Source organism: Heterodontus francisci, chromosome 20 (genome assembly GCF_036365525.1).
Source record: "Heterodontus francisci isolate sHetFra1 chromosome 20, sHetFra1.hap1, whole genome shotgun sequence".
NCBI classification, from domain to species: domain Eukaryota; kingdom Metazoa; phylum Chordata; class Chondrichthyes; order Heterodontiformes; family Heterodontidae; genus Heterodontus; species Heterodontus francisci.
In genome coordinates this window covers 88899892-88914742 of record NC_090390.1, presented here as the reverse complement: position 1 = coordinate 88914742, position 14851 = coordinate 88899892, and the positions used below count along the sequence as shown (strand labels likewise).

The 14851-nt window shown below is 56.5% G+C and overlaps 1 protein-coding gene across 1 annotated transcript in view; it reads left to right on the top strand.

The window, feature by feature from the left end:
* The window catches only part of LOC137380986 (inactive pancreatic lipase-related protein 1-like), a 106909-nt gene that overhangs the window by 69729 nt on the left and 22329 nt on the right, over positions 1-14851 (top strand). The window contains exon 9 of the mRNA XM_068053406.1: positions 8978-9096. Coding sequence (XP_067909507.1) covers positions 8978-9096 — 119 coding nt within the window. The remainder of the gene's footprint in view (positions 1-8977; positions 9097-14851) is intronic.

The window sequence follows — 14851 nt, the reverse complement described above, 5'->3', positions numbered from 1 at the left end:
GTGGTGTGCTGGTATTTCTGGTGGGAGCAGTGTGTGGTGTGCTGGTATTTCTGGTGGGAGCAGTGTGTGGTGTGCTGGTATTGCTGGTGGTTGCAGTGTGTGGTGTGCTGGTTTTCCTGGAGGAGCACTGTGTGGTGTGCTGCTATTGCTGGTGGGAGCACTGTGTGGTGTGCTGGTTTTGCTGATGGGAGCACCGCTCAGTGTGCTGGTATTGCTGATGGGAGCACAGCTCGGTGTGCTGGTATTGCTGGTGGGAGCAGTGTGTGGTGTGCTGGTATTGCTGGTGTTTGCAGTGGGTGGTGTGCTGGTATTTCTGGTGGGAGCAGTGTGTGGTGTGCTGGTATTGCTGGTGGGAGCAGTGTGTGGTGTGCTGGTATTGCTGGTGGTTGCAGTGTGTGGTGTGCTGGTATTTCTGGTGGGAGCAGTGTGTGGTGTGCTGGTATTGCTGGTGGGAGCAGTGTGTGGTGTGCTGGTATTTCTGGTGGGAGCAGTGTGTGGTGTGCTGGTATTGCTGGTGGGAGCAGTGTGTGGTGTGCTGGTATTGCTGGTGGGAGCAGTGTGTGGTGTGCTGGTATTGCTGGTGGGAGCAGTGTGTGGTGTGCTGGGATTTCATGTGGGAGCAGTGTGTGGTGTGCTGGTATAGCTGGTGGGAGCAGTGTGTGGTTTGCTGGTATTGCTGGTGGGAGCAGTGTGTGGTGTGCTGGTATTTCTGGTGGGAGCAGTGTGTGGTGTGCTGGTATTGCTGGTGGGAGCAGTGTGTGGTGTGCTGGTATTTCTGGTGGGAGCAGTGTGTGGTGTGCTGGTATTGCTGGTGGTTGCATTGTGTGGTGTGCTGGTATTGCTGGTGGGAGCAGTGTGTGTTGTGCTGGTATTGCTGGTGGGAGCAGTGTGTGGTGTGCTGGTATTGCTGGTGGGAGCAGTGTGTGGTGTGCTGGTATTTCTGGTGGGAGCAGTGTGTGGTGTGCTGGTATTGCTGGTGGGAGCAGTGTGTGTTGTGCTGGTATTGCTGGTGGGAGGAGTGTGTGGTGTGCTGGTATTGCTGGTGGTTGCAGTGTGTGGTGTGCTGGTATTGCTGGTGGGAGCAGTGTGTGGTGTGCTGGTATTTCTGGTGGGAGCAGTGTGTGGTGTGCTGGTATTTCTGGTGGGAGCAGTGTGTGGTGTGCTGGTATTGCTGGTGGTTGCAGTGTGTGGTGTGCTGGTATTGCTGGTGGTTGCAGTGTGTGGTGTGCTGGTAGTTCTGGTGGGAGCAGTGCGTGGTGTGCTGGTATTGCTGGTGGTTGCAGTGTGTGGTGTGCTGGTATTGCTGGTGGGAGCAGTGTGTGGTGTGCTGGTATTGCTGGTGGGAGCAGTGTGTGGTGTGCTGGTATTTCTGGTGGGAGCAGTGTGTGGTGTGCTGGTATTTCTGGTGGGAGCAGTGTGTGGTGTGCTGGTATTGCTGGTGGTTGCAGTGTGTGGTGTGCTGGTATTGCTGGTGGGAGCAGTGTGTGGTGTGCTTGTATTGCTGGTGGTTGCAGTGTGTGGTGTGCTGGTATTGCTGGTGGGAGCAGTGTGTGGTGTGCTGGTATTGTTGGTGGGAGCAGTGTGTGGTGTGCTTCTATTGCTGGTGGGAGCAGTGTGTGATCTGCTGGTATTTCTGGTGGGAGCAGTGTGTGGTGTGCTGGTATTTCTGGTGGGAGCAGTGTGTGGTGTGCTGGTATTGCTGGTGGTTGCAGTGTGTGGTGTGCTGGTATTGCTGGTGGGAGCAGTGTGTGGTGTGCTTGTATTGCTGGTGGTTGCAGTGTGTGGTGTGCTGGTATTGCTGGTGGTTGCAGTGTGTGGTGTGCTGGTATTGCTGGTGGGAGCAGTGTGTGGTGTGCTTCTATTGCTGGTGGGAGCAGTGTGTGATCTGCTGGTATTTCTGGTGGGAGCAGTGTGTGGTGTACTGGTATTTCTGGTGGGAGCAATGTGTGGTGTGCTGGTATTTCTGGTTGGAGCAGTGTGTGGTGTGCTGGTATTTCTGGTGGGAGCAGTGTGTGGTGTGCTGGTATTTCTGGTGGGAGCAGTGTGTGGTGTGCTGGTATTTCTGGTGGGAGCAGTGTGTGGTGTGCTGGTATTGCTGGTGGTTGCAGTGTGTGGTGTGCTGGTATTTCTGGTGGGAGCAGTGTGTGATCTGCTGGTATTTCTGGTGGGAGCAGTGTGTGGTGTACTGGTATTTCTGGTGGGAGCAATGTGTGGTGTGCTGGTATTTCTGGTGGGAGCAGTGTGTGGTGTGCTGGTATTTCTGGTGGGAGCAGTGTGTGGTGTGCTGGTATTTCTGGTGGGAGCGGTGTGTGGTGTGCTGGTATTTCTGGTGGGAGCAGTGTGTGGTGTGCTGGTATTGCTGGTGGTTGCAGTGTGTGGTGTGCTGGTATTTCTGGTGGGAGCAGTGTGTGGTGTGCTGGTATTTCTGGTGGGAGCAGTGTGTTGTGTGCTGGTAATGCTGGTGGTTGCAGTGTGTGGTGTGCTGGTATTGCTGGTGGTTGCAGTGTGTGGTGTGCTGGTATTTCTGGTGGGAGCAGTGTGTGGTGTGCTGGTATTTCTGGTGGGAGCAGTGTGTGGTGTGCTGGTATTTCTGGTGGTTGCAGTGTGTGGTGTGCTGGTATTGCTGGTGGGAGCAGTGTGTGGTGTGCTGGTATTTCTGGTGGGAGCAGTGTGTGGTGTGCTGGTATTTCTGGTGGGAGCAGTGTGTCGTGTGCTGGTATTGCTGGTGGGAGCAGTGTGTGGTGTGCTGGTATTTCTGGTGGGAGCAGTGTGTGGTGTGCTGGTATTGCTGGTGGGAGCAGTGTGTGGTGTGCTGGTATTTCTGGTGGGAGCAGTGTGTGGTGTTCTGGTATTGCTAGTGGTTGCAGTGTGTGGTGTGCTGTTATTTCTGGTGGGAGCAGTGTGTGGTGTGCTGGTATTGCTGGTGGGAGCAGTGTGTGGTGTGCTGGTATTGCTGGTGGGAGCAGTGTGTGGTGTGCTGGGATTTCTGGTGGGAGCAGTGTGTGGTGTGCTGGTATAGCTGGTGGGAGCAGTGTGTGGTTTGCTGGTATTGCTGGTGGGAGCAGTGTGTGGTGTGCTGGTATTTCTGGTGGGAGCAGTGTGTGGTGTGCTGGTATTGCTGGTGGGAGCAGTGTGTGGTGTGCTGGTATTTCTGGTGAGAGCAGTGTGTGGTATGCTGGTATTTCTTGTGGGAGCACTGTGTGGTGTGCTGGTATTTCTGGTGGGAGCACTGTGTGGTGTGCTGGTATTGCTGGTGAGAGCAGTGTGTGGTGTGCTGGTATTTCTTGTGGGAGCACTGTGTGGTGTGCTGGTATTTCTGGTGGGAGCACTGTGTGGTGTGCTGGTATTGCTGGAGGAAGAAGTGTGTGGTGTGCTGGTATTTCTGGTGGGAGCAGTGTGTGGTGTGCTGGTATTTCTGGTGGGAGCAGTGTGTGGTGTGCTGGTATTTCTGGTGGGAGCAGTGTGTGGTGTGCTGGTATGTCTGGTGGGAGCAGTGTGTGGTGAGCTGGTATTTCTGGTGGGAGCAGTGTGTGGTGTGCTGGTATTGCTGGTGGTTGCAGTGTGTGGTGTGCTGGTATTTCTGGTGGGAGCAGTGTGTGGTTTGCTGGTATTTCTGGTGGGAGCAGTGTGTGGTGTGCTGGTATTGCTGGTGGTTGCAGTGTGTGGTGTGCTGGTATTTCTGGTGGGAGCAGTGTGTGGTGTGCTGGTATTTCTGGTGGGAGCAGTGTGTGGTGTGCTGGTATTTCTGGTGGGAGCAGTGTGTGGTGTGCTGGTATTTCTGGTGGGAGCAGTGTGTGGTGTGCTGGTATTGCTGGTGGTTGCAGTGTGTGGTGTGCTGGTATTTCTGGTGGGAGCAGTGTGTGGTGTGCTGGTATTTCTGGTGGGAGCAGTGTGTTGTGTGCTGGTATTGCTGGTGGTTGCAGTGTGTGGTGTGCTGGTATTGCTGGTGGTTGCAGTGTGTGGTGTGCTGGTATTTCTGGTGGGAGCAGTGTGTGGTGTGCTGGTATTTCTGGTGGGAGCAGTGTGTGGTGTGCTGGTATTTCTGGTGGTTGCAGTGTGTGGTGTGCTGGTATTGCTGGTGGGAGCAGTGTGTGGTGTGCTGGTATTTCTGGTGGGAGCAGTGTGTGGTGTGCTGGTATTTCTGGTGGGAGCAGTGTGTCGTGTGCTGGTATTTCTGGTGGGAGCAGTGTGTGGTGTGCTGGTATTTCTGGTGGCAGCCGTGTGTGGTTTGCTGGTATTGCTGGTGGGAGCAGTGTGTGGTGTGCTGGTATTGCTGGTGGGAGCAATGTGTGGTGTGCTGGTATTGCTGGTGGGAGCAGTGTGTGGTGTGCTGGTATTTCTGGTGGGAGCAGTGTGTCATGTGCTGGTTTCTGCTTTTGGGAGCAGTGTGTGGTGTGCTGGTATTTCTGGTGGGAGCAGTGTGTCGTGTGCTGGTTTCTGCTTTTGGGAGCAGTGTGTGGTGTGCTGGTTTTCCTGGAGGAGCACTGTGTGGTGTGCTGCTATTGCTGGTGGGAGCACTGTGTGGTGTGCTGGTTTTGCTGATGGGAGCACCGCTCAGTGTGCTGGTATTGCTGATGGGAGCACAGCTCGGTGTGCTGGTATTGCTGGTGGGAGCAGTGTGTGGTGTGCTGGTATTGCTGGTGTTTGCAGTGGGTGGTGTGCTGGTATTTCTGGTGGGAGCAGTGTGTGGTGTGCTGGTATTGCTGGTGGGAGAAGTGTGTGGTGTGCTGGTATTGCTGGTGGTTGCAGTGTGTGGTGTGCTGGTATTTCTGGTGGGAGCAGTGTGTGGTGTGCTGGTATTGCTGGTGGGAGCAGTGTGTGGTGTGCTGGTATTTCTGGTGGGAGCAGTGTGTGGTGTGCTGGTATTGCTGGTGGGAGCAGTGTGTGGTGTGCTGGTATTGCTGGTGGGAGCAGTGTGTGGTGTGCTGGTATTGCTGGTGGGAGCAGTGTGTGGTGTGCTGGGATTTCTGGTGGGAGCAGTGTGTGGTGTGCTGGTATAGCTGGTGGGAGCAGTGTGTGGTTTGCTGGTATTGCTGGTGGGAGCAGTGTGTGGTGTGCTGGTATTTCTGGTGGGAGCAGTGTGTGGTGTGCTGGTATTGCTGGTGGGAGCAGTGTGTGGTGTGCTGGTATTTCTGGTGGGAGCAGTGTGTGGTGTGCTGGTATTGCTGGTGGTTGCATTGTGTGGTGTGCTGGTATTGCTGGTGGGAGCAGTGTGTGTTGTGCTGGTATTGCTGGTGGGAGCAGTGTGTGGTGTGCTGGTATTGCTGGTGGGAGCAGTGTGTGGTGTGCTGGTATTTCTGGTGGGAGCAGTGTGTGGTGTGCTGGTATTGCTGGTGGGAGCAGTGTGTGTTGTGCTGGTATTGCTGGTGGGAGGAGTGTGTGGTGTGCTGGTATTGCTGGTGGGAGCAGTGTGTGGTGTGCTGGTATTGCTGGTGGGAGCAGTGTGTGGTGTGCTGGTATTTCTGGTGGGAGCAGTGTGTGGTGTGCTGGTATTTCTGGTGGGAGCAGTGTGTGGTGTGCTGGTATTGCTGGTGGTTGCAGTGTGTGGTGTGCTGGTATTGCTGGTGGTTGCAGTGTGTGGTGTGCTGGTAGTTCTGGTGGGAGCAGTGTGTGGTGTGCTGGTATTGCTGGTGGTTGCAGTGTGTGGTGTGCTGGTATTGCTGCTGGGAGCAGTGTGTGGTGTGCTGGTATTTCTGGTGGGAGCAGTGTGTGGTGTGCTGGTATTTCTGGTGGGAGCAGTGTGTGGTGTGCTGGTATTGCTGGTGGTTGCAGTGTGTGGTGTGCTGGTATTGCTGGTGGGAGCAGTGTGTGGTGTGCTTGTATTGCTGGTGGTTGCAGTGTGTGGTGTGCTGGTATTGCTGGTGGGAGCAGTGTGTGGTGTGCTGGTATTGCTGGTGGTTGCAGTGTGTGGTGTGCTGGTATTGCTGGTGGGAGCAGTGTGTGGTGTGCTTCTATTGCTGGTGGGAGCAGTGTGTGATCTGCTGGTATTTCTGGTGGGAGCAGTGTGTGGTGTACTGGTATTTCTGGTGGGAGCAATGTGTGGTGTGCTGGTATTTCTGGTGGGAGCAGTGTGTGGTGTGCTGGTATTTCTGATGGGAGCAGTGTGTGGTGTGCTGGTATTTCTGGTGGGAGCAGTGTGTGGTGTGCTGGTATTTCTGGTGGGAGCAGTGTGTGGTGTTCTGGTATTGCTCGTGGTTGCAGTGTGTGGTGTGCTGTTATTTCTGGTGGGAGCAGTGTGTGGTGTGCTGGTATTTCTGGTGGGAGCAATGTGTGGTGTGCTGGTATTTCTGGTGGGAGCAGTGTGTGGTGTGCTGGTATTTCTGGTGGGAGCAGTGTGTGTTGTGCTGGTATTTCTGGTGGGAGCAGTGTGTGGTGTGCTGGTATTGCTGGTGGGAGCAGTGTGTGGTGTGCTGGTATTGCTGGTGGGAGCAGTGTGTGGTGTGCTGGTATTGCTGGTGGGAGCAGTGTGTGGTGTGCTGGGATTTCTGGTGGGAGCAGTGTGTGGTGTGCTGGTATAGCTGGTGGGAGCAGTGTGTGGTTTGCTGGTATTGCTGGTGGGAGCAGTGTGTGGTGTGCTGGTATTTCTGGTGGGAGCAGTGTGTGGTGTGCTGGTATTGCTGGTGGGAGCAGTGTGTGGTGTGCTGGTATTTCTGGTGAGAGCAGTGTGTGGTATGCTGGTATTTCTTGTGGGAGCACTGTGTGGTGTGCTGGTATTTCTGGTGGGAGCACTGTGTGGTGTGCTGGTATTGCTGGTGAGAGCAGTGTGTGGTGTGCTGGTATTTGTTGTGGGAGCGCTGTGTGGTGTGCTGGTATTTCTGGTGGGAGCACTGTGTGGTGTGCTGGTATTGCTGGTGGGAGAAGTGTGTGGTGTGCTGGTATTTCTGGTGGGAGCAGTGTGTGGTGTGCTGGTATTTCTGGTGGGAGCAGTGTGTGGTGTGCTGGTATTTCTGGTGGGAGCAGTGTGTGGTGTGCTGGTATGTCTGGTGGGAGCAGTGTGTGGTGAGCTGGTATTTCTGGTGGGAGCAGTGTGTGGTGTGCTGGTATTGCTGGTGGTTGCAGTGTGTGGTGTGCTGGTATTTCTGGTGGGAGCAGTGTGTGGTGTGCTGGTATTTCTGGTGGGAGCAGTGTGTGGTGTGCTGGTATTGCTGGTGGTTGCAGTGTGTGGTGTGCTGGTATTTCTGGTGGGAGCAGTGTGTGGTGTGCTGGTATTTCTGGTGGGAGCAGTGTGTGGTGTGCTGGTATTTCTGGTGGGAGCAGTGTGTGGTGTGCTGGTATTTCTGGTGGGAGCAGTGTGTGGTGTGCTGGTATTGCTGGTGGTTGCAGTGTGTGGTGTGCTGGTATTTCTGGTGGGAGCAGTGTGTGGTGTGCTGGTATTTCTGGTGGGAGCAGTGTGTTGTGTGCTGGTATTGCTGGTGGTTGCAGTGTGTGGTGTGCTGGTATTGCTGGTGGTTGCAGTGTGTGGTGTGCTGGTATTTCTGGTGGGAGCAGTGTGTGGTGTGCTGGTATTTCTGGTGGGAGCAGTGTGTGGTGTGCTGGTATTTCTGGTGGTTGCAGTGTGTGGTGTGCTGGTATTGCTGGTGGGAGCAGTGTGTGGTGTGCTGGTATTTCTGGTGGGAGCAGTGTGTGGTGTGCTGGTATTTCTGGTGGGAGCAGTGTGTCGTGTGCTGGTATTGCTGGTGGGAGCAGTGTGTGGTGTGCTGGTATTTCTGGTGGGAGCAGTGTGTGGTGTGCTGGTATTGCTGGTGGGAGCAGTGTGTGGTGTGCTGGTATTTCTGGTGGGAGCAGTGTGTGGTGTGCTGGTATTTCTGGTGGGAGCAGTGTGTGGTGTGCTGGTATTTCTGGTGGGAGCAGTGTGTGGTGTGCTGGTATTGCTGGTGGGAGCAGTGTGTGGTGTGCTGGTATTTCTGGTGGGAGCAGTGTGTGGTGTGCTGGTATTTCTGGTGGGAGCAGTGTGTGGTGTGCTGGTATTTCTGGTGGGAGCAGTGTGTGGTGTGCTGGTATTTCTGGTGGGAGCAGTGTGTGGTGTGCTGGTATTTCTGGTGGGAGTTCTGCTCGTCAGGAGCTGGCGTTTGGACAGCCTGTCCCGGTTCTCTGCTAACAGTAACACAAGTCCCTCGATCAGTGCAGTCGTGTTTTGCATCTTCATGTAAAATGTGCCTGGAGTCAGTGGGACAGTATGAGATCGTCATTGTGGCACAGAGCAAGGCCATTCGGCCTATCTAGTTCATCTCGGAGTGCCTGATGGAATTGGTTAAGGAGAAGCTGCTGCCACAATGAGGGATCTTTCCGAGTGAAGGTGGGACTCTAATTCCCTGATTTCGGGGAAGGTCTCTCCTTCCCACCCAGTCAATTCCCATCATCCTGCTCAATATGGATTGATCCTTTGGGTCAAGCATTGATGCCCCTGTCTTGTAGTCAGGAAGTCTCAGGTTCAAACCCCACTCCTGACACTCCTGGTGAATGGAGACGAGAGCTCCTGGTAATCGTCCAGTGGGACCTTAGTGACCCGTGGGCGGGTGTGTCCCTCCCCCCATTATATTGATTGTGGGAGCCCATAAAATCCTCCCAATGTGTCAGTCTATCCCCCTGTTGGCGAGGTGACAATTCATGTTGTGGCCTGTTCATCTTCACACTGCTTGTCACTGACACCCACGTCCTGTGAATCAGATCATCCCTTCACCAGTGAATGTAACCCTCAGCATAACAGTCTCCTCTCAGAGCTCAGGCCTAGCACCGTGGGCTATCCTGACTGAACTTCCTTGAAGGCTAGTGCTTCCTTCTGAAAGTTTACTGTCCCCTTTAAGCCAGGGAAAACATGACAGAACTGCTCCTTTAAAGGGCAATGGCAGAGCTGTTGCCCTGTCTTCAACCTATCTCTGAGTTCTCTATGCCAACTGGACCTGGAATTGACAAACCTCCTGGTCCATCAAAGTCACACCTGATTAATTGTGAATTAGAAGTACTTTGTTTCCCTCAGGTACAAAGAACTTTCTCTCCTGCAACCATTTCCGTGCAGTCCGATATTTTTCAGAGAGTGTTCAGTCGCCGGATGGTTTTCTAGCCTTTCCCTGTGCCAGTGACCAGGAATTTCAGGCGGTAAGTACAAGCTGGGCAATGCAGTGCACTGCACTCACACCTGTACACATACATTCATTCAGCAGCATTCATTCAAATCAAATCCCAGGGAAGCGTGGACAGCCTCACCACAACACATAGAGTCAAATACACTTTTTACATTGATTTTGGTTTGGGTCTTTCACTGAGCTCATCAAATCAAAGAGAGCAAAAAAAGACACTTTATTTCACCATGTGTTAAAATCAAACACTCCCAGGACAGGTACAGCACTGGGGTTAGATACAGAGTAAAGCTCCCTCTACACTGTCCCATCAAACACTCCCAGGACAGGTACAGCACTGGGGTTAGATACAGAGTAAAGCTCCCTCTACACTGTCCCCATCAAACACTCCAAGGACAGGTACAGCACAGGATTGCCTGCTCTCTGATTTGGGAGCCTGAGTGTTGAGAGCCTCAACGAGGTGCAGCTGAGAGTGCTGGTGGCAGTTGGAGGTTGCAGAGGTGGAGAGAGGTGCTGCACTGAGCAAGGGAGAGCAGCTACCAACAAGCAGAGGAAAACTCCAACAACAGTCTCCATTAAAGAGAAGAAAGGGACATTTTGTGGAAACAAGGCTTTGTCTGGAGGTGGGTGCTGAACACCAGTAATTTACTTTGGACTGTTGGGGGAGGAACAAGTGGCTGGAACAACAAGGGGTGGGGCTGCCAATTCAACAGGAGTCTGTGCTGCTGCAAAAGCACACAGGGAAGCTCCCTCCCCACCCCAATTGCCAAGCCTGGGTCAGCTGAAGCTGCCCAGCTAAACAGACGGAAGGGGATAGATAGTGCCTGGGCAGCTTCAGCTGACCCAGGTGAAGACGACTCCCCCAACCAGAAGACCGGAAGACCAACTTCAAAGACTGTTTGTTTTAAGTGTTCTGTGAGCACCACCTCCAGAAAGCAAGTCATCCCTTCCAGCCTGCCTTTGCCTCTCCTCTCTTACCTCAGCCTCTCCACTAACCTGTTGTTTGTTTGTTTGTCTTTTCAAATCTTTCTGTGAATCTGTTATTTAGTGTGCAAGTCCACAATTTGGGGTGGGTTTAGCTCTTGGACCCATGGCAAGCCCTTCATCACCGGTGGCGGGGCCCTCTACTACCTACGCAGCTGCAGCTTCTGTGGCTGCCCACGTGGCCCCGTCACCCTTTAAATTATTGACATGCAGCCATGGGGTGAAGAGCTATCCCCACCCCAACATGTCTATTGAGGCCTGCGTTAAGGCAATGGCCGTGGTTGTCGGCCCCTCGGCCATTGTTGCGGCCTCAAAGATGTATGGGAAGGCTGTGTTCTTTTTGAAGACCGAGCGGGCGGTGTCCCTGGCCCTGAGTAAAGGGCTCACTGTGGGGGGGACCTTCCTGCCAGTGGACCCTCTGGGGGCCACTGCGCATCGGATAATGTTGTCCAACGTCCCACCCTTCATTCCCAGTGAGCTCCTCCTCCCCCACCTGCACCATCTGGGGGAGGTGAGGTCGGGGATCACCCCAGTCCGGCTTGGTCTTCAGGAGCACAGCCTCCAACATGTCTACTCCTTCCGCCGCCAGTTATTTATGCAGCTGGCGCGGGAGGAGGACATGGAGGGCCAATTTAATGTGGAGTTCCAGGGGACGGCCTACCGCGTCTTTTGGACCTCGGACGGGGCGCGGTGCCACGTCTGCAAGGGGGTGGGGCATGTTCGGAAGAACTGCCCCAACCTCCCGGCCGCCAGCTCCACCTCGGCGGCCCAGAGTGGTTCCACAGCACCTCCTCCCACTCCCCCCGCACATCCAACAGACACCGCTCAGTCGGTTCCGGAGGCTGTGGTTTTCACAGCCTCTGGCGGGGAGGGGAGCGTCCGTCCGAGCGGAAGGAAGATGCGGGGAAAAAAGAAACATCGTGAGGCGCGTCCCCTGGACACTTTGACTCAACCCGAGCCTGAGCTCAGCCCAAAGCCCATTCCCATGGAATCCACCTGTCCCAGGGCTGGGCTCAGGCCCAGGGTGACGAAAAAAGGAAAAAAGGGTGCGGAGGCGGAGGCCTCAGATGACATGGAGGTCTCTGAGTCTCCGCGCCCAAGTGCGAAAAAGAGGAGAAGGCACCCCTCCACAGAAATAACACAGGGCCCTGAGGTGCAGGGCCCATCTGTTGGAGGGGAGCTGCCTCCTGTTTCTGGTCCTCAGGTGCCCCCTACCGCCACCACCAAGGCTGCAAAGTCCGGGCAGGTGCTCCCTATTCCTCAGGATGGAGGGGAGGGGATGGCCCCGGTACGTGAGGCCCCTCCTGAAGGAGTAAGTGGGGCCCTGCTTGTGGTGGGGGAGCCTGGGGAAACCGCCCATTCCGCCACTGCTACTGGGTCGGGTGTCCTGAATGAAGGGGAGGGCGAGGCCGCAGAGGGCCGGGCCTCCCAGCCGGAGTCCACCACCAACCAGGAGACACCCGACCCAGTTATAACTGAGAATGCTGCCCCATCTGCTGGGCCTGTGGGTGCTGGCGGAGCGGGAGATGGCCTCCTCTCGCCGCCTCCAGTCTCGGCTCCGGCTGGTTTCCCGGAGTCCGGAACTTCTGTCTCCCCTGGACCAGTCATTGGCCTGGGGATGGAGGTGGAGGGGGGTCCTGAACCGCTGGTGCCTACAGGCTCCAGTTTCACAATAGAACCCAGAGAGGACTCCTCCGCTATCGATCCTGGGGGTGGGATCGTGACGGAGGCGGGACCAGCTGGCGCGGCCGGGACGTCCGCCCCACAGTGTGTGGTGGATGTGTCGGCCGCTGGCGGTGACGACCCGGAGGAGGATGGGGATTCGGTGCGGGGCACGGAGGATGATCTTGATTCCATCGCCAGTGAGGTGGTGGAGTCCCTCGTGCCTCCCACCGAATCTCCTCTCATCCCCACGGCGGAACTCCGGGATTTCCTCGCGGCTTGCAGAGGTTGCCGCAATAAAGTTCAGCTGGCCCTCGACCGTTGGTCGAATCTGGCGCTGATCATCCAGTCCGTCCGTGCCGCCCTTAAGATAGCGGGCAAGCGCGCGGACGTGAAACTGGTTGAGAGGCGCCGTTTTAATGTGTTCCTCAATGGGTTGCTGGGGGAGTGGAGGGCCAGGTGCACTTCCACTCCCTCCTCACAGTGAGCTGTTGGTGACGGGTTTTACGTACCTTTGACATGAAGATAACCATAGCCAGCCTCAACATCAACGGCAGCAGAGGGGCTCACCGCAGATTTCACAATCTCTCAGTCCTGAGGGAAGGGAGATACGCGGTGAGCTTTCTGCAGGAAACCCACACCGTTCCGGGAGACGAAGCCACCTGGCTCCTGGAGTGGCAGGGTGGGGTCTACATGAGTCACCTCACCCCTATTTCTAGTGGGGTGGCTATCTTGTTGGCCCCGACTTTTCAGCCGGAGATCTTGGGGGTCAAGGAGCTAGTGCCGGGCCGCTTGCTCCACCTCGCCGTTCGCCTGGGTAGCGTGCCGCTCCACTTTGTGAACGTGTACGCGCCCAGGCCCGGCGCTTTGCAAGCGCGCTTCTTTGAAGAAGTGTCCGCTCTCTTGAGCTCCATCGATAGCGGCGAGTGCATCATCCTCGGGGGGGATTTTAACTGCACCCTTGAGGTGGGGGATCGCTCCGGTCCCCAGCGCGGCCAAGCGTCGGTGGAGAAGTTGAGGGGACTGATCAGCTCCCTTAACTTGGTGGACGTCTGGCGGAATCTCCATCCCGACTCCAGCGCCTTCACGTGGAGGTCTGGAGGAGGGGGGTCGCGAATCGACCGCCTCTACATTTCGCAGGCGTACGTCTCCCGTGTCTCGGCGGCCTCCATGCGGCTGGTGCCGTGCTCGGACCACCGCCTGGTGTGGGCGGAGTTCACTCCGCTCCGCACGCGGGCGGGGTCCGCGTACTGGCACTTTAACAACCGGCTGCTGGAGGACGTGCGATTTCGGGACTCGTTCTGTCGATTCTGGGCCGACTGGAGAAGGAAGAAGGGGGGCTTCCCCTCCTTGAGGCTATGGTGGGATGTGGGCAAGACTCACATCCGCGTCTTCTGTCAGGAGTACGCGAAGGGGTCGACCAAGAGGCGGGAAGCCGAGGTCGGGCGCCTTGAGAGGGAGGTGCTCGACTTGGAATCCCGCCTCGGTCATGCCGTCGCGGACCCGGCCCTGTGGCAGGCGTACAAAGAGAAGAAGGGCGCGCTGAGGAACCTGCAGCTCATAGGGTCCCGAGGCGCGTACGTGAGGTCGCGGATCCAGATCCTGGAAGATTTGGACCGCGCCTCACCCTTCTTCTACTCGCTGGAAAAATGGCGGGGGGTCCGTAAGCAGCTCGTCGAGCTGCTGGCCGACGACGGATCCTCCATCACGGATCCGGAGAGAATGGGCCTCCTGGTCCGGATGTATTACAGTGCGTTGTTCTCTCCGGATCCGTCCAGCGAGGATGCGCGCAGAGTTTTGTGGGAGGACCTGCCGCAGGTCAGCCCGGAGGGTGCCGAAGGATTGGAGGCTCCGCTCACGTTGGCGGAGCTGACTGGCGCCCTCCACCAGCTCTCGAGGGGCAAATCCCCAGGGCTGGATGGGTTGACCGTGGAGTTCCTCAGGGCGTTCTGGGACGTCCTGGGGGACGATTACGCGCGGGTCCTGGGGGAAAGCCTGGCGACCGGGGAGATGCCCCTCTCGTGGCGCAGGGCGGTCATCGTCCTGCTGCCGAAGAGGGGCGATCTCCGCCTGCTTAAAAACTGGCGTCCGGTCTCCCTCCTCAGCACGGATTATAAGATCTTTGCCCGGGCTATGTCTACCCGCCTGGGCTCCGTGCTGGCCCACATGATCCACCCCGACCAGTCCTACACGGTCCCGGGCCGGTCCATCCAGGACAACATCCACCTGGTCCGGGACCTGATCCATCTTTCCCAGAGGACTGGTCAGTCGGTCGCCTTTCTCTCCCTCGATCAGGAGAAGGCGTTCGACAGGGTGGATCACGATTACCTTTTCGGGACTCTGCGCGCTTTCGGACTCGGGCCGCATTTTGTGGCCCGGGTCCGACTTTTATACGCCGCCGCAGAGTGTCTAGTCAAAGTTAACGGGTCCTTGACGGCGCCCCTTCGATTTGGGAGAGGAGTGCGTCAGGGGTGCCCCATGTCCGGCCAATTGTATACCATCTGCGTGGAGCCCTTCCTGTGCCTGCTTCGCAGGAGGTTGACGGGATTGGCTCTGCGCGAGCCGGCCATGCGGGTCGTCCTCTCGGCTTACGCCGACGACGTGCTCCTCGCAATCACAGATCCCGTTGACTTGCGGAGGATGCGCGACTGCCAGCAGACCTTTTCTGCCGCGTCCTCCGCGAGGATCAATTGGGAGAAATGTTCCGGACTCCTGGTTGGTCAGTGGCGGGTGGACTCCCTGCCGGAGGAGATGACACCTTTTGCGTGGAGCACCACGCACCTCCTCTATCTGGGAGTCCACCTTAGCCCCGCTGAGGAAGCCTGGCCGGCAAACTGGCAGGAGTTGGAGGCGAAAGTCACCGCTCGGCTGGGGCGCTGGACAGGACTGCTCCGAGTGCTTTCCTACAGGGGCCGAGCGTTGGTCATAAACCAACTGGTGGCCTCCATGCTGTGGTACCGGTTGGTCACTTTGGCCCCGCCCCCTGTATTTGCCACCAAGATCCAGAAGAAACTCGTCGATTTCTTCTGGGGCAAGAGGAAACACTGGGTCTCTGCCGCGGTTCTGAGTCTCCCGATCGAGGAGGGCGGTCAGTCGCTGGTGTGCGTCCGCACCCAGGCTGCGACTCT